At 40.5% G+C, this 19,286-nt stretch overlaps 1 protein-coding gene across 12 annotated transcripts in view; it reads right to left on the reverse strand.

Moving 5' to 3' along the window:
• MAGI2 (membrane associated guanylate kinase, WW and PDZ domain containing 2) overlaps positions 1-19,286 on the reverse strand; it is a 1,214,455-nt gene that overhangs the window by 222,382 nt on the left and 972,787 nt on the right. For 8 of the 12 annotated variants that reach the window (XM_019543625.1, XM_019543628.1, XM_019543627.1 and 5 more), the window contains 3 exons: positions 18,161-18,282; positions 17,364-17,492; positions 16,424-16,606 (listed from right to left, as the gene is read on the reverse strand). In XM_019543625.1, coding sequence (XP_019399170.1) covers positions 16,424-16,606; positions 17,364-17,492; positions 18,161-18,282 — 434 coding nt within the window. The remainder of the gene's footprint in view (positions 1-16,423; positions 16,607-17,363; positions 17,493-18,160; positions 18,283-19,286) is intronic. The other 4 variants (XM_019543630.1, XM_019543629.1, XM_019543634.1 and 1 more) reach the window with 2 other exon arrangements.

Raw genomic sequence — 19,286 nt, forward strand, 5'->3', positions numbered from 1 at the left:
TTGCTACCCACTGAGGAGGAAAAATACAACAAATAAAATAAATGAAGGAACAGTTGATGGACTAGAATATCTCAAGTTATTTCTCAGTTGAGTGGTTTTCAAACTTCCTAAAATTATGGAACCCTTTCATACAATTTCTTCTTTCGCAAAATCCCTACCCCTATCCTAAAGAATGACTGAGCTAGGAGACCTGGCCCCACAATAGCAGCTCACAGCTTCTTGGCTCACCGTGCCATGGCCCCCAGGCTCTTTGTGGATCCTCTGGTCACCGATCGTGGAGCCCCTGGGTTCCATGGAACACAGTTTGAAAACCCACCTATCTGTCTTGGATATCCAAGGGAAGCGTAACATGTAAAGAATATTAGGCCACAACACTGGCATGTGGCCAAAAAGAGTTCATATATCGAGCTGTTCAAATAACTGAATTTTTGGTTTACAGGCCATTCTAAATATATTAAATAAATTAAAAAAAAAGTCAAAAAAAAAAAAAAAATTCTCCCAGGTCCTACACGTCGTTCCAGAGTCTTTAGACAGATAATCTTTAAGGTCCCTTCTCATCCTATGATTCTATACATATTTTTCCAATTTCTTTTAAAGTAAAACTGAAGTTGTATTTAAAGAAAAATAATTTCAAATCAACAAAATACAAGCGTAAAGGCATAAGGCAAAAATGTAAGGATTTTAGGTGTCTTAATATAATTCAGGTTTTTTTCATGAGGCAAGGTAGAATTTAGATGCCTCAAACCTGCATATGTGATACTTATGTATATTAGCAGTGAAACAGAACTGTAAATGGCTAAACCTTGCTCCAGCTCATTAAGTGTCTACTTTCATCCATCTTAGTCTTAGAACTAGATCACAAAAATAATAAAGTGGCAAAGAGGAGGAGGATCTTCTAATTTCTGCATTATTGATTTTTAGGGACTCCAGCAGGATGGAAGAGAGTCACACTTAGGCATCTATTAAATCTGGCCATGGGTTGATTTAATGGGCATTATGGGAATTGTTATCTTACATGGTGCTAAATCCTTATGCCCAGAGAATTAGTATGACATGTAATTTGGTAAAGTTTTGGGATTCCTAAATTATGCATAAATATTTGTACAGAAGAAGCTTTCAGCATGAAAAGCTGGCCAGGTATGAAGTTTAGAAAAAATAAACAACAGAAGAAGTTTAATAATATATTAATCCATGGTCTCCTTACAATGATCAAATGAACGTTATGATACTGGCTACACATGACTTATCAAAACCAAATAAAAAGTGAGCAGCATAAGTTACAATTTGGGAACAGTAACTATTTCCCATTTCTAATTAAAACAGTGACTTTGAATTGCCTTTGTGAAAATCAAATCTATAATAAGCTCTAACAAAGTAGAAGTCATTATAACTACAGCAAGTGAGGTGTCTGAAATATCACCTTTTGCATTCTTATGTTGAGTAATCTAATGAAATACACTGTTTACACTGCAAAGTTCAAAACAGGATGTCATCTCAGCATCTTGAATAGATTAAACAAATCCTGTGCAGCACAATTTTAGCCATACATAAAACTTAAGAGCAGTTATTGCTATTCATTATTAATAACGAAGAACCACATTCTCAAAACTGGCTATTTTTCAAAATACTTCAGCCCTGTTCTCAAAGGTATAAATAATATTGTAAACAATTGACTCTCTTACTTAATAAACAGCTGCATTTCCTTATGTTGAGGCCATGGATGCAATTGAGCATGGCCTAGAAAATATGCTCAGGCTGATACCATGAAGAGAACTGATGGAAATGAAACACATGGCAAAACATGCAAGGCTTGGAAACCCTTTCTGAACACTGAACAATGTCATCACTATTCTAAACCAAACAGGAAGCTTCCCCAGAGAAAAAGCAAAAGTTTTAAAGTTCTTTTGTCTATCTAAAAAATGATAATATTAAAATGAGTCCACAAATACAAAGACATTTTGCTCTAGAATTAATCTGGCCAAGACTATTGTATAACACATAACAACTTAACTTCCTGTACTTTTACTGAATTTAACAAATCAGTCTATCAAGAAAGTATCCAGTAAATTATATAAGGCTGGGTCAAATACAAGGTCAAGTCCTGGTTCTACTTATATCAAAGAACAATGGGTTTCAACTGAAATAAGATTTGTGGTTTGATCAAAAGATAGTGGAGTCTTTCCACTGAATTGACTCATCCTTTATAGCAAAATCCTAACCAGCCTCTAATAGACATTTACCCAGTTTACAGGCCTTTTGAGCACATCCAGAGCTGTTCCACTGAGACATGTACCTCTCTCTAGCCTCTGCTGGGATCTTAATCTGACTGGGAAACTTCCATAGATGTCTATAGCCCTTAGGTGGCAGATAACTACCAACTGAAGCTTGAGATGGAGGGGGGAGAGGATCTACCCACCTTTTAGCCTATCAGTTTAGTAGGACAGCCTAGGACACTGGGGATCCAGGTTCTAGGTACTTAGCCAGAAGGAGCTTGATCCCACTTATCTCCAGACAGTGGGAGCTCTAGTCACTGGATCATGGGACAAAGTGGACCAGAAACACCCTCTACACTATCTGCTGAAGTTGGGCTACTGGACACCTAAGAGTGAAAGTATCACAGGGCAAGAAGGGTAGTTTAGCAGAGATAGTGCTCTTCTGCATTCTATATTTTATATAAAACTGTGTGTTTGCATCTCTAAATTCATTTTACAAAAGCAGAAAAAAGGCCCAGCCCTAAAACATGTTGAGTAGCTTCAGCTATAGGAGATGCATGAAGAAATGAGTATATTTTTACCAAATCTCTCCTAGGCTGCTCACCTTCCACTAACCCTCAGCGCAGAATAATAGTCCATTTCCCACTAACCTCAGGCACTAGAAGGGGCCTCTGGGGCCAGCAAGTCCAGTTGCCTGCATTTTCATGCGGTCAGGTTTCCAAACAGTCCTTAAGAAGGACTACTCCAACCCATGGCATGCTATAGCCATAAACACATTGTGAAAACAAATGAGAAACACCTTGTCATGTGCCACAGGGAAAAAACCAGGGAGGAAAAGGGCTTTCATCAATGCTTTACTACTGCAAGGATAGGGTAACTGTATGGTTAATATATATGTATAGAGTATCATAGGAAAAGGACTATGCCTTATACTAGAGAAGAGGGCAAAAATCCCCACAGTTGTTGCCTATCTGAGCTGTCAGGAAGGAATTTTTCCTAATCCTAAATCTGGCACATGGTTTAACCCTTCAAACCTCCTTCAAAATATTTGCTCTAAAGATCAACAGGTTTGGAAGCAAAGAAGAAAAGCCAACAGTTGTGAATCTCTCATAGAAATCAATCTATTGGCTGCCAAAAATCGATGGTCCTTTGTTCCAGCTTTTGAGTGGATCTCAAGTGTCACGTTCACAGAACATGAAGAGTGTGCACGGCCATGCTGCTCTCTTCACATGACAGGCACTGCTATGCCACGACATGGTGTACTACTTTAAATACCATATTTCATGGTGTATAAGTCCAGGTTGAGAGCCAAAATATTTACCTTTAAATTTCTACCTTGACTTGTACACTATTTCAGTACTTTTGACCCCTGCCCCAGTGCTGCTGTGGCCTGGCCTTGGCCCCAGCCAAACAATGGTCTGACTCCACCAGAACTTCTTCACATACCAACAGCATCCCTGTGGCTGGAGGCCATGCAGCCTGGGCCCAGCCTGAGCATGGCCTGTAGGCCTTGCCATCATTGTGGAGATGCTGCTCAGCTGGATGCCAAACCTGGCCCTGTCTCCTGCGAGTAGTGCTGCTTGGACTGTACCAGCTGAGCACTGAGCCTGGCCCTGGCCCCTGTGAGCAGCGCAGCCCCATCCCCTGTGAGCAGCCATGGGCTTGGTGCTAAGCTGGCACCTCCCAGGCAGAAACGCTGCCAGGGGATGGGGCCGCGGCAGTCAAGCACTGAATCTGGCCCCATCCCCTGCGAGTGGCACTGCCTGGGCCACACCAGCTGAGCACTGAGTCCAGCTCTGTCCTCTTCGAGTGGTGTTATGGCACGTGTTCACCCTCTGAGTGAGGACATGTAGGGGCCAGTATAAGTTGACTCCATATTTCTGATCCAAAAAGTTAGGTCAACTTATCAGGCTCTACGAAACTCCTAAAGTTTTGGATCAGAAAAATAGGGTCAAATTATACGCCGTGTTAACCTGTACACTATGAAATACAGTCTAATATCTCCTGAACCAGAAACCATGCAGCTGACTTTAGTGCAACTCTGTGATTGGACTAATTGGCTTTTCCTCTGAGTCAGGCTGATCATCCCAGGCACATGTACTTCCAGTTCAGGAAGCAGCATGCACTGTAAAGGGTTTCAGCTCGGCACTACCTGGCCCAGTTAGCAAGAGCTCTAGATAGTTTCCTTATGTGGGTAAGTCTTGATCCCTTTAGACTCTTGTCCCATGCAGAGGAAGGAATTTCAAACCAGTAAGGTGCAGAGGGGGCATGCTGAGGGAATGGTTGCTAAAATAGCACTCTGCAAATCTAACACACTTTTCATTCCTCAGTGCATCTATGCTGCTGGCTGAATTGAGGATATATAATAAACTCTAATGTTTGCCACTGCTGGAATACAGCCATCCAGTACAGTAGGCATTTAATGGCATAAAGCAACAACAATGTAGGTTAGGAAGTGGGAGGGGGTGGGGACATGGTATCTAAATAAGCCAAAAGAGTGAATATAGGTGGGCAGAATCCAGATAGCGTGCTTGCAGACAGAATTTGGCCAGAACATGTGAGAGTTAAAGCATTGTGAAATCTTTAACAAATACGGTCAAGACTTCAGTTTTATCTCATATCTAGAAGCTGGCATCCCTACCAACAAAAATGCCCCTTTCCAGTACTTTGGAATCACTGATCTCACTTCAAGCCAGTAACCACCAGCTACTGCCAACCACTCTCATTGAAACATTATTTTGCTTGTGTTTGGGTGGAATGAAAGAGATTAAGCTTTTTATCCCCTGGATTAGAGACATACTAATATAGCACAAGCCTATCAGTACTATTAACCTATGGATGAAATCACAAAGAATGCACCTAGCAAAAGGAGGAGGACAGTACCTTCTTACTATCTTTGCTTCTATAGGTGCCGACAGGCTAAATAAAGTTGTGACTGATGTTGTGATATGATGTTACTTAGTATAGTCCCAAATTGACTGAGGAATTGACTGAGGCCAAATGATTTTTTATTCCTTTCATTAGGAGCACAAATAGCATGCACAACAGTCTTAGAAGTAAATGGAAGCTGCTTATCCTTAAAAAACATCTCTGTGTTTAAAAGCATCCAACTTTACATTACCAGGAAATTTCAGTTTTTAAATGTGAAAGCCATTTTTTTAAATGTCACAATGCTTAAATTGTCAAAATGTCACAATGCTTATTTACAATGAATCTGGAAGGCAAGTTGTGTAATCGCTGAATAAACTTTACCACTAAATGGGACTAAAATGTTCACCTAGACTAATATCCTGATGCTGACAGGGGACAATGCAGGATACTCTGGAGGGGTAAGTAACCTCATAATGGAAAATCTTGTACATAGGGGAAGTTTTCTTGTTTCTTCTGTCTCAGTCTTGGTCAGGGACTGGCTTATCTCCTGAGGTATATCCCTGAAAATCTATCTTTTTGTACTGTGACCATGGGTATTTTTACAATGCACCATGAGTAAATAATGGGAACATTAAAATCAAAACAAGGTTGAAAGCTGGCATACAGTTAACATGCAATGTAGTTGGTTCACCTTTTTGTATGTATTTCACATCTGCATACGTGTACAATCGATCTGCCTTGATACTTAATTACACCAAACTAGCCTAGGGTTCTTTTCAGTAATAATGCTAATTACAGTATTACAGCTTACAATAATCATTGTATTTTGAGATCTCAGAGGACTTTGCAAAGTTTTAAAAGTATTGGGTTAGTTCCAGCTTGGTAAAATAGGGGTCTAAGCAGGACCTAAGCAGGATTTAAGCACCTAAGTGATCCTGAATTCTTTTTATCAAATAGCTGTAAAACTCATCAGGTGGCTAAATTAATGTAGTGTCTACATTTTGGAGTGCAAAGATCATTTAAAATTGAGGCTCCTATGTGTGCAAAGCAGCCCTACACATGTGTATTGGTTCCTGATCTTGATAATGAATGGTTGGGGGTGTGTGTTGCACGGGAGGTAGCCAGATTCAGCTTCATCCCTGTAGCTCATTTCACTTTGCTACCACAGCAAAGAAGTTACGGTCATTTTTAGCCAGCAACCTTTCTTTGACAGCTCCACGAGCCTCATGTTAGAAAGGGTTCTGAGGTGCTTGTCAGCTCCTGTAACTTTCCTACCTGTCACTTTTCTCCAAATCAAGACCATTATCTAGGTGGAGACATAGGATCCTTGTATGGACATGGTCCCCATAGGTACAAGTAGCTAGAAGGTGAATTAGCTTTAGTAATGTGACATTTCTCAAGCATTGTGATACTGTGGTCCCCATAAACTCCTCAAAACTCTCCTGTCCCTAGCTCCCAGTCATCTTTAAACAGCTGGCTCTTAAAATAATTTCTTTTGCCTTGGTCAGTGCAACACACTCATGAAGGGGAAGCAGTGATCAAAATCAGTTATTTAAGTATCAAAGAACAGTAGGTTAGACATCATGCTGCTCACTCTGCCAACAGCCTCTGACCTCATTCACAATGAACAGTTCCCACAGAGAGCCCACTATGTACAAAACACTGACTAACCACCAACTTCCCTTCCTCCACAGCTCAGGGCCTCCCTCGTTCTTTAACAGGAAAGGTCTCTCTCAAAACCCCCCTTTTTGCAGCTCCTTTTTATGCTAGATTAACAAGTTTAGAAGAAAAGTAAATAATATAAAAAAGGCATGAAAAGATTACAGAAAATGTATTACTAAAACTGTAAAGAAAGGTAGAATGAATACATAAGGACCACATTGAAATTGACAGTTCTAGGTTATTAATCTTGATATTTCATTATCAAGTTCTCGCTTCTGTCATTTCTTAATATAGAATTCAGTTCCTTTCTCCATTCCCAGTAGTTCTCATTTTTAAATAATAACATAATATTTGACACTAGTTCTTTAATGAAATGGCAAATTAGATGATGACGACAACTACTATTTTCATTGTACATTTTTGTCTGTTCACAGAAGTATAAAACCAAATCAAGTAAGAGGGATGTTAATTACATTTGATAGAAGAAAAATGTTTCTGCAACTGCAGCATTTTTGGCAACCACAGAGTTCAATGTGCTCTGCTTACTGAACTGGCAACTTGCAAAAGTTGCAAAAACTGTCCTAGTAAACAAGAATTTATGACAATTTGTTTATCCTTCATTGACCTAAGTTAAATTTCGTAATGTAGCAGTCTGTTGATTTAATATGATGCATTCAGATGGAAGAGGAAGATTACAGATTTATAAGACTTGTCATTCTTTATGCATGGGCTTTTAAAATGACAACATAAAGAACAAAATTTTTCGGAATCGTCTTAATACCACCACAGATCATTAGGTGATAACGGGCTTATGTACATACGTCTTTGGTACTGCACCATCATTTAGTACTTCCTTTCCAAAAGGAAAGTACTAAATGATGGTGCAGTAACAGCCCGTATTGCACCATGCTAGTGGCACATGGTAATTTTAGCCCCTACATCACTGTAGCAACACGCTATAAGGAGGGAGCACCTTGCCATGGCAACATATATCACAGTTTGTGCCCCCTGATGCTACATTGCTGTAGCATGTTGCTATGGTGATGTAGTGCCGTGTGTAGACACGCTCACTATGTTCTTTTCTCTAGGTATTATGAATTCAGTCATTCTAATACTTTCCTAATTTACTTATTAAAATATATATAAACAGAAGTAGGATGCTGTATGTTTTTCATAGATTGATTACAGTTTTAGTACATAGTGAGATTTTTTTTCTCCTGGTACATGATCTTTAGTAATGGCTAGAATTTATGACTGCCTATTATCTGTTATAGTGACATACTGTGATGCCGGAAACAACACAGAGTGGAAGTTAAAGCATTCTCTAAGTATAAATTATGATTTGCCTGTGAAAGGCTATTTCAAGCAAACAAAAGTACAGAAAAATGGATTGCGAGTGAGGGTAAACATAACATAATGGTTCATATTTCCAACAATAGCTATGCTTTGTCACATTTAACTTTTTAATTCTTTATTTATAATGTTGTGTGATATAGTAGCTTTGTATTTATGAGTGATTTTGTCTTGTGGTGAGGAAAAGGGACTTACGACCAACAACAGGAGACCTCCATTAGTTTCAGTAGCAGAGGTCTGTGTTGAATGAGGAGTGAAGTACAAGCTGTCATGCATTTGCAATTTGTATTTATTGTGTCACTTTTCCCCAGGAAATGGATAATTTTAGGTAAATGTCTCCAATTCTGTGCTTTTATGTGTCTGTCTGTGCTGCACTTTGTCCCCAGCAAACAAAAGTTGATGGATTCAGCTCTCTATATGCTGTATGACAACATAAGCAGCACACTGAAGGTGGCAGAGGTGAAGCAGTGGGAAGCAGTTTATACTACACACATGAAGAAATCAGAGGGTATGTCTGTATTGCTACTTAGGCCTGCCTCAGGCATACTCCCCAACACTAGTCCACTCACCTACTCATCCACTTCTAATTTAAACGCACCCCCCTTGTACCCCCAGCAGTAATCCAGCCCACCCCCACAGCTCTCCTGAGGATCAAAACCCATGGCCGAACTTTTCTTTGCTCTTACCTTCCCTGAATATGTTCAGAATTCACTTGAGCTGAGTAAAATGTAAACATGCAAAGTTGGTTATTGGCCCTTTTTGCTCTACTCCCTGTTTCTACTGCCCATGATTAAATGAAAGCACAGAGAAAACAAGTACTGTGCATAATTTCCACTTGAGCTTCCTGTTCCTGTCCAGTGGATCGCTTTCTAGGGATCGTTCTATCTTCTACTTGTCTCGCCTTGTACACCTTGCATGGGGAGAAGCCCAGGGTGGTCCCAAAAAGGAGGTTGCACTAGTCATTTGATTAATTTGATGATTTCATCAGAGCTTATGCATGAGCAAGGACTTTGAACTGCTTAGAGGTGTCAACACTTAGGTTCAGGAGGAGAAATGTAGAGACCTCAGGCACCTACAGAGTTAAATGGCAGCTGGATGGAAGTGTCATGAAGGCCAGTGGTGCCTATGTTTTTGGAATTAGGTGCCTAAGAAGGCATTTAGGAGAATTCAATATGGTACAAGGCAGCACAGCATGTGGCTAATACCTGATGCATTTGCTCTGAGAGTGCTGGTACCATCTTGATTTCCAAGCTCAGGCACTACTAACAGTTTAGCCAGATTGGCATACTGCTCAGCATAGATTCAAGTAATTACCCAGCAGAGAAGAGTTTTCCAGTGTACACTGGGTTCTGTCCTGCCTTGGCCATATGGCTACTGGTATACAAGCCAGCTCCTTTATAGCTAGCTGAGGTATGCCTACCCCAGACCACAGTCACAACCATGATGAACCACCCAGTAACAGCTGAAGCAATGAGAGAGGGATAGAAAGGATATGGTCTTGAGATGAGATAGGTGGGAGTGGGAGGAGACTGAAAGAAGAAAGAGAAACAGGAGATTAACAGGGAAAATTAACAAGAGAAACAGGGTTGAAATCCTGAAATCCACAGCAAATTCCCATTGGGTTCAGTAGGGGCAGGATATTACTCAAGGAGTGGGTGGTGGCAAGGTGGAGAGGAATAGGGCAGGTGGGGAGAAGAGAGAAATGAGAGAGAAGAAAAATTGGTGCAGGAGGAAAGACTACTTATTTCTTTAATAGCAGCAACCTTCACAGATTTTGTCAGAGGAGGTATTTCCAGTGCCCAGAAAGGTCATATGAAGGGCTAATAATGGGCATTTTGTATCATTTCTTTTTCTTGGGTAATTTAAATATTTTCACCAGTGACATGTCAGTAACAAAGTTTTAGGAAGCGATTTGTGGACTGATTGAGATCCAAATAACGCACCCAGTCCATTTCTTTGTAATAAGCTGGTTCAAAACCCAGATATTGGGTAATCACAATGCTTTTTTTAATCAGATGAGAATTTTGAAGTTAGACCTGTCTCTGGCCATGTTTTCACTCAGTGTGTATTATATAGCAGTCCATGTTTTACTGAGAGAATAAAAAGAACGAGTAAAATGTAATGAAAATAGAAACCACATGAGGATTTGAATTCAATAACTTGAAATAAAAAAGCACTTTAATCCAGGGTCTTTGGTTAACGTAAGTGGGAATACATGGTTATTATCTTGGCCACTGGAGAGAGCTCATATTATCTAAAGGCAATAGACATTTTAAGAAATATGAAGAAAATTAATTTAAGAAAGATGAACACAATGGCTGCAAAGCTCAAACAAAGTGCATATTTTCCCGTAGGCCATATTAATATATCTGTTCATATGCAAAATGAACATTGTAAATTCATACTATACTTAGAAAAAAAGAAGGAAGAATTTCTTTCTGATTTGTCATTTACTAACATTATTTTATATGTCATTAGCACACAATAGTAAAGATATTGCCAATGTAAGTATTCAAAAAACATGAAGCAGACCCCTCAAAATGAAGAGATCAACAACAAAAAAAAAATGTTTTTTTAAAGAACCCTAACAATACACTGTGTATTCTTTTGGTTTACTTCATGGTTTGAGCCTTAAGGGACTATTCTGGTCACATTTTTAATCCCTTCTCTGCAACTATGAAGGCTAGAAATATATTTCTTTCAAATAAATGCTGAGATACTCATATACTTTAGTCACCTGAACCCAGGAGCTGGGTTTTAACAATGCCAATGCCAGCAGAGACTCCTTATGCCTGAAGAAGTGTGCTTGTGCCCGAAAGCTTCCAAAGAACTTTTTTCCAGCTACTCAGTTGGTCTAATAAAAGATATCACATCTACCCAAAGAAGCATACCTAACTACCTAGAGCAGTGGTTCCCAAACTGTGACATATTATGAACCACCAATTTAAAATGATACAACGTTAAGTACTACCAGCACATTTTTCAGTTCAACCTTAAGTGCCACCAGCAAATTATGTCATATAAAGTAATTATAATAAATCTGTTAACATGTACCACTAACAGGTTGTCTGAGTACCACTGGTGGTGCCTGTACCACAGATTGGGAACTGCTGACCTAGAGATTCATTATAAAATTGTGAGAGCTAGCAATCTTATGTCAGAGATAGTAAGCCTTAGTAAAACCACAAAGGGCAAATTTAATTTTATCCACATAAACCCTGAGCTTTTGGCATTTTCCACCTGATGTACATGGAGATTTCTGAGGAAAGGTATTCTATGCAAAGGACAGGAATGTATGCATTGAAGCACCCCCATAGCCACAGTTGCAAACAACAGGATGAGAAGGCATCCATAATGTCCAGTTCTACTTGTGCAGGGTGCTACAGACCAGTGTCTCTAAACATCTTCAGACTCCAAGCACCACCTTGGCATCTTCCAAGGCACTCCTTAGAAGATGCCAGCTCTTAGTTTTCACTTTTTTGATTACAGAAAAATTATGATTACAGAAGAGCAATTGTTCTGTTGCAAAGAACCAAAATTAGCTAGAATGTTTTTAACAATATGGATTCTTTTTTTTTTAATTTCTGGATTTGTCTTGTGAATCTTTTTGCAGTACTAACATTGTGTGGCTCCCCATGGCACACTTGAAAGGATCTCAAGAGATTCCAGAGTGCTGTGGCACCCTAGAAGAGAATCATTGCTATAACCAGTGACACCACATAACTATTAGGGCTATGCAAACCTTCAGTCCCCAATTCGATTTTGCGGCTATTTGGCCCAATTTGGTGGCTGAATCTCTGAATCTGAATTGAATCAGAAGACTCTTTAATCTCTCTGAATTGAATTGGAACCCCCACCCCCCGAATCAATTCGGAGAGATTTAGAAAGATTCAGAGATTGGGACATAGATGCAGCTTTAAATGTTTTTTCTACATACCTCTAGGTAGCAGGCAGGTTGTGAATGATGCAATGCTGGAGCGCATGGAGTGTCCCAAAGAAGAATGCAGGGCTCCTCAGCACGCTCAGCAGCAGACTTGGAAGTGGACCAGAAGCACTTCTGGGTCTGCTGGGAAGTGCACAGGGCCCACCCCGGCTTGGTGCATGGAGTGCCCCACAGAACCATGGGGGGCTCCCCAGTGTGCTTGGCAGCAAACTTGGAAGTGGACCCAAAGTACTTGCACTGGGCCAAAAGTATGTTCACCACCAAGCATGTGGAGGGCCCCCCTGCACTCCTGTGGGATGCTCCATGCACCCCAGCATCACAGCGTTCACAAGCCACAGTGGTACCTCGAGGTATGTAGAAAAAACATTTAAAGCTGTGCCTATATCCGAATCGCTGATTCTCCAAATCAGAATCGAATCTTTGAATTTGGCTGAATCGAATTAGGGACAGTGATCTGAATCAACGAATCAAATCAGTGTCCCTGATTCAGGATGAATCCAAATCTGAATCAAATAGGGCCCGCTTTGTACACCCCTAATAACTATCTTCAATCCCATCATCTGTGACAGCCTATTTTGGGTATGATGCCAGCAGGTTCCATCACGGAGGGCATTTAGTAGTAGAGTACGATAAAGAGCCTTACTTGGGCTTCCTTTCTTAAAGAAAAGTGTTACAGCTGGAGTTATTGGTGGAGCAATAAGATTTCCTTAGAAACCTGGTTCTTTATAGGCAGTTATAATCATGATCTTCTTGTTATGGTTAGACTACTGTAACTTAAGAGGCAAGGTAAGAATCACAGTAGAGACGCTATTTAAAAACAAGAAAAGTAAAATTATATCAAATGACTCTGTGCCATCCAACACAGTTAACCTGAAAAAAGTATACTAGTAAGTAGGGCTGCACAAAGCATCAGTGTTTCATTTCAACTTCCATTTCGCTGTTTTGAAGGAACAGTGTTTCATTTTGCTGTTTTGAAGCACTGTTCCATTTTGTTTCATCTAAACTGTTTCGCTGTTTTGACGCATTTCGAAGTTTTGCCCATAGGCTATAATAGGGAATCACAAAAATGCCAATAACATTGTCATTTCTTGCAAGGACAGTAGCCCCTTCTGAGGTCATGAGGCATGCCAAGTTTCAAGGAGATAGGTGAAGGAGTTCTTGTGAAACTGTACCTCAAAGCAAAACTAATGCCACTTGCCAGTGGCAGCACCTGCTGTCATCCTGCATGCAGAACCAGGGCCCACTCCCCCAAGGAGGTGTCTGGCACAGCCCCACAGCCCTCCAGGGGTGTGGGCCCAATGATCTATGTGCAGGATGACAGCATGCTGCCACTGCTGGCTGGGGCCAATGCCAGCACTGGGTTTTTCCCAGTGCTTGGCGTGGTGTGAGTTCTGCCGGACAGACTCGGGTGCTGGCACTAGCTTCAGCTAGCAGTGGCAGCATGGTCCATATCCGGTGAGTGTGGAGCTTTAAAAAAAAAAAAAAGCCCTGCACTCACCAGATGCAGCAGTGGCGACTGGGGCTTCTGAGGCCTCATAGCAGAGCCCCCCCCCCCCGCCCACAGAGTGGGATAGCGGGGGACAGCAGGGATTGCCTCTTCACACCTGGCACCCACACAGCAGCTGCAGCATTGTGCGGGTGCAGTTTGGCTCAGCAGGGCACCGTGTGCTGTCTGTGAGCTGGGGTGGATTCATCTGTCAACTGAAGCTCCTGTTTGATTCTCCACCTCTCTGATCATTCCCTCAGCTTTTCATGGATGGCATGAGCCCTGGATCTGTGTGCAGGGTTTCAGCAGACTGCTGCTGTGGGCTGGGGAAATAGCCCAGAGCCACTGCCATCCCCAGCTGGCAGCGGCAGCCTGCTGTCATCCCGCATTATTTGGGAGCCTGTGCCCCCCTCAGGAAGAGCTGGGGGAAGTGATCAGAGAGCTGGGGGAAAGATCGGGGAGCTGGGGAATTGAACGAGGAACTGAACATTCCCCCAGCTCCTGGGTCAATTCCCCAGCTCCCTGCTTGATTTCCCACCCCTGGGTTGACTCCCCAGCCCCTGGTTCAAGTCCACAGCCCCCCATTTGATTCCCCAGCCCCCAGTTCAATTCTCCAGGCCCCTGATCAATTCCCCAGCCCCCGGATCATTCTGCCAGCCCTTCCCAGGAGGTGCGGGCCCCCAGATTTGTGTGTTGGGTTTCAGCAGTTCTGGGGGGTATGGGTTCTCTCCTGCCCCCCTGGGACTTCATGCCACAGTGGGAAGCTGGCCCCACCCCTGTCCGAGCCCACAGCATGCACGGGGGGTGGGTGGGCTGGGCTCTGTGCTGTGCTTCACTGCAACAGCCACCACCTCCTGGTGGGGCAGGGGTGTGTGGACCTGGGTCCCTGGCCCCACAGCCCTGGCAGCTGGGGGCCTCCTCCAGCAGGTCTGGGGGTGGCAGGGGTCGAGGGGCACCAGCAGGGCAAGGGGGGGGGCTTATTTTAATAATGAATTTGTAAGAGAATTTGCAATTTTTTTTATCAGGGAAAACCAGGATCTCTGATGGCAAACTTGATTTTTAAGGAGTTGCAGGGAGTCATCTGAGAGTAGAATTTTCATATGTACATCAGGCATATGTCTGAAATATGCAATATAAGATAGAATAATTCTATATGTTTAGGATATTTTCATCTAATTTCCTAATTTCCTTGCGTTTGTTGTTTTCAACAAAACCTTTAATGTTATTTTGCTGTAAAGTTTTAAATTTTTTCTCCATAATTTCTCTTTGCAGTAAATAATGACAACTGCCACCAGCAGTGTTACAATGGCACCAACATTTGTTTCAGTATCAGGATTTGGCTTAGTTGTAAATATAGTCCAAACCCTTCTCTGAAAAATTCAGGAACATCTAAACATCTATCAATAACCCTTACACATTAAAATACTGCTTGGACATCACACTTCAAGTTCTGGATCAGGCTATCTTGAACCATTACCTCATAAAGACCCTGATGCAAATTAAGCAATTTGAAACTCATCAATCACAGTTCATCGGTAACACATTAGTTTTACTGTCTATAGCATTCATCGTTTCAGAGTTTCAGCTAGTCTGTCGCGCCATTTCTTTACCACTTAGGCTTTTCACTTTTCCCTTTGTATACCAATTTGCATCCTGAGATGGCAACAATATGAATAAGATTCAAGTCCCCAGAACAGTTGTTATAAATTGTTACTAAAAATTACATTTTACTTCATTTTGTATCAGCTAGCTTTTATTATTTATCTGGCATCAAGAACTTTCATAATTTTTAATAGCAGGTTTGCACAAGAATGGCATTTTAAAAATAGTAAAATTGCCAATCCCTGCTTCCAAAGCCTTAGAGAAAATTATCTGGCCCTTACTCTACTGGCAATAATCCTGGGTTATATATCCCAATATGTTATAGTCTGGATAATTCCCTTTAACATAAAAATCTACGGAAGTAGGGACTAGTTTATCTGATAGAATTCTCCTTGCACAACTTCTATGCATGTGTATATGTGGATTTTCCCTACAATACAAGAGGCTCCAAAGGCACTTCCCCCACTAACTTGTATGATGTCCAGCAGAGGTCTATGGCAGGCTACGACCATATCCTTATGCGCTGTGTTCACTGTGGCTTCATACTACCAAAGACCTCCTGGGTTATAACTGAATTGTGATAATTCCAGGTGTTCTTATCTCTTCTCAAAAATTTCTTTTGGGATCGAGGAAGAATTTTGTGTATGGGTTCACTTGTGTTTTCCCAGGCCAGTCTTCATTTTCCTACTTCAGCCCAGACCACAGGACTGTAAACACTCTCGGAAGGCAAAGAAGCATTTGTGACAGCTGGTTTGACAGCTAAACCCATGTTCCATGGAGGAAGAGTAAGGGTGTGCATCCAGAAGCATTCTTTTAATACACGGATCTGAGGTCAGGCCAGAATCTTTATTCTAAGTAGTTGCTACCCTCATTAGCAAGATTGTTGGCTCAAACTGTAATTTGACTATTTTACAAAACACTCTTTTCAGAGAGAAATTTGAGTCTATAGATTACTCTAGTTCTCTATACGCACAAAATTCTCTTGGGTAATTTAAGCCCGTAAACAGAAAAGCATCATACCTGGGATTTGTTATGCATATTTGAGCATTTTTCTCCCTGTATAAAATCTTATAGCAAAGAGTTTTTCTGACATTTGTAAAAGGAGAGATTGCAAAGGAAATTCTTCTTTTGGTAGATTTCCCCCCCCTGACATATGGCTCCTATCACTTGAAAAATGACACTAGAAAGATATCACCTACTCATGAAGGAGGCTAGAGAGAAGGTGGTGCCAATCAAACAACAGCAGCTGATTCCAGTTATCACAGCAAGCACCCCAAGAACCAATGTAATTACCTGTCTCCATTTTACCATCCTGTGCTGCAGGCCCATCAGGAATTACACTCTTCACTTGTAGAAACTCATCTGGCTCATCCCCACCAATGATGGTAAATCCAAAGCCCATGTTGCTCTTTTTGAGAGTTGTGCTGAGGAAAGTCCCTTTCAGTTGTGATGCATCACGGGTGAAGAGTGGTTTTTCTACATCAGTCAACACAAACAAGAAAGGAAAAAAGTTCTGGTCAAGTCATTCCAGAAAATGGATACACAAGCAGCAGAAGCAGCAATAATAGGTGGTAGTGTGTAAAATTAAAGGAAATTAAATGTGCCAGAATTCCAAGGAAAAAAAATGTATTAGTGAGTTATTTTATATTAATACAAAGCTAATAACAATTTTTTAAAATCAATGGTAGATTAGTCATAGAGGCTTATACTGTCTTGTACTGGAAGCACATTTAGAGGTAGCTGTTGTGTTTCTAAAATAATAATGCAAAAATAAAAATGATATACAAGGTAATTTTGAACAACTCCTCAAATATCCCCAACCTATAAATTCAGTTTTGCAAAGAAAATTATTCAGTCTATAATTTTCCCTCCCACCTGCAATGAGGAAAATGTCTTGCATATTTTACAATCATGGTTCAAAGACAAAAAAATAAAAATAAATTCTAGATAATCTTTTTTTGTCACCCTGCACAAATGAGATTTCAGCTTCTAACAAATGACATTTAGGATTGGTGCAACAGTTCAGTGACCTTTACATCCACTTTTAATATGCTTCAATGTGAAGTGTGAAATTACTAACAGGCAAGAATAGTCCTCACCTGGCTTCCAGTGCCTCTCTTCTGTGCTTTATTTTGTGAGAGAAGGTATGAAAAAGGTGAAAAGGTTTGTGACTTAACTTATCTCACTACTTTACAACAGTGCAGCTTGGCTAACAAGCAGCACGTGGACATACCATACAGCCTGTACATTCCAGCATAGTCCCGCCGACACTGAGACAAGTCATTCACACTGAGAGACCTCTGAAGAGCAGGGCGCAGGTGAACATGTTTTGGCCTAGGTAATGTTGATGAGGAGCTTTCTACTGTTACAAAGGAGAACAAGCCTCATTCTTTGGCTATAACCTTATGTTAAAACTTACTTGTCTCTACCAATATTGATTGTTGCTAATACAGTTCATTCTAAGTACATTAATTTTCACATTACCAAGAGGCTGTATTCTTGTAAACACCTACAGCATAGTGCTCAAGGCTTTTAATTTAATTGACATTTGCTAGATGAGGTAACTTACAAACATAGCTAACACCAATTAATGGTAATTCAGAAAAAGTACAATTAATTATTTCAGTGTTGCCAACCCCAGGTGTTCAAAATCAAGTCAGATCCAAAAAAAATGATAATTAATGGCATTATTTAGAAATTAATTTGGGGTTCTTTTCTACTTTATGGTTTCTGAGCTCTTAGGATGTAATCAGGTCACGTTTTCTACCTTTTTCTGCAACCATGACAGCTAGGATTTTTTCCCCATTTTTTTTTTATTTTTACCTTAAAATAAGAAAAAATAAAAGATTGTCACAGGTCCAAGATCTGGGACTTTAAGGGAACAAAACACCACAAATGTCATGAGACTTGGTATAAAATCATGAGAGTTGGCAACACTATTTTTTAAAATCAGTCTATGTTAGAATTATTGTCACAATTATGAAAGAATTGTTTTAATCTTAAATATGATATGCTGACAGGGTACAGTACCTCGGAAACTTTGGGCCTGCATAGGCTTAGTTCCAAGTTCTGCGTTGGGCATGTTATGTTGCTGTAGCTTCCTTTTTGCTTCTAGGACAGGATTTTCAAATTGCGTTCTTCTATTTATGTGGCTGGAAAAAATTTGGTTTTAATTAATAATTGGGTCCATTTTGTGAAGAATGACCTTTTTATACAGTCGGATCATCATCACATGGCTTACTTGTGTGTCACTAGATTGTATGACCCTTACTCGTACATAAATAAGACTGCATGTAATAGAGGGCTTACCAGGGAAAGTGAGAGTCACACAAGCTAGCACTTAGAGAATCCCCATTGGGAAATTCCCTGCCTCTTTGGCATGCTGAACTCTGGTACAGGAAATGGTTTTAATCTATGTGGCTCTGTTCTGCGCTAGCAACAGTTTCTCAATTCTTCACTACAAGCAACATTCTAGGCATGATTAAAACAGAGAAAACAGACAAGTATATGTATAGTGTTGTGCATAAGCTTCAAGCAAAATTAATTGTTTATAGTGAAAAGCAAAACCTAACCCAAAGAGTGATTTTTCTTTGGTTGCTGATTAATAAAGTAATGAATCTATTGTGTGCTGGATTCCCATAACAAAAGGAATGATTATACCAGAGATGGTATTTTAATTCTACAATGTATTTCTGTTAAACTTAACAGAAAAATGGGGAAAGTGTAGAAAATAAATCACAAATATAAGGGCATTAAAATAGGGAAAAAAATCATTGCCGTGCCACATATGTCAATATGTAAAACTTCCTCTGCCATATTGGCACGTGTTCTTTATTACGATAACTTTGTTTTGTACAGTGTATATTTTTTTGTACAAAACTTCTTTTCCTGTACAATGTTGCAGAGGTGGCTGTCAAGAGAATACATTTTTACTGACTAGTGGATAATCCTATAGGAAATGGAATATTTCCGATGATATGTTTCATTCGTCTCCCACTAAAGGCATAGGTATTAATTTCGAAGCATTTCAGTTCCTTGACACAGGTTAGAAAATGTGTTCCAATGGTTAGTAAATTATTGGAGACAGAAAGACACACACACACACACACACACACACACACACACACACACACACACACACACACACACACACACA

The sequence above is a fragment of the Crocodylus porosus genome, unplaced genomic scaffold, assembly GCF_001723895.1.
Source record: "Crocodylus porosus isolate Cpor-Errol unplaced genomic scaffold, CroPor_comp1, whole genome shotgun sequence".
NCBI lineage: Eukaryota > Metazoa > Chordata > Crocodylia > Crocodylidae > Crocodylus > Crocodylus porosus.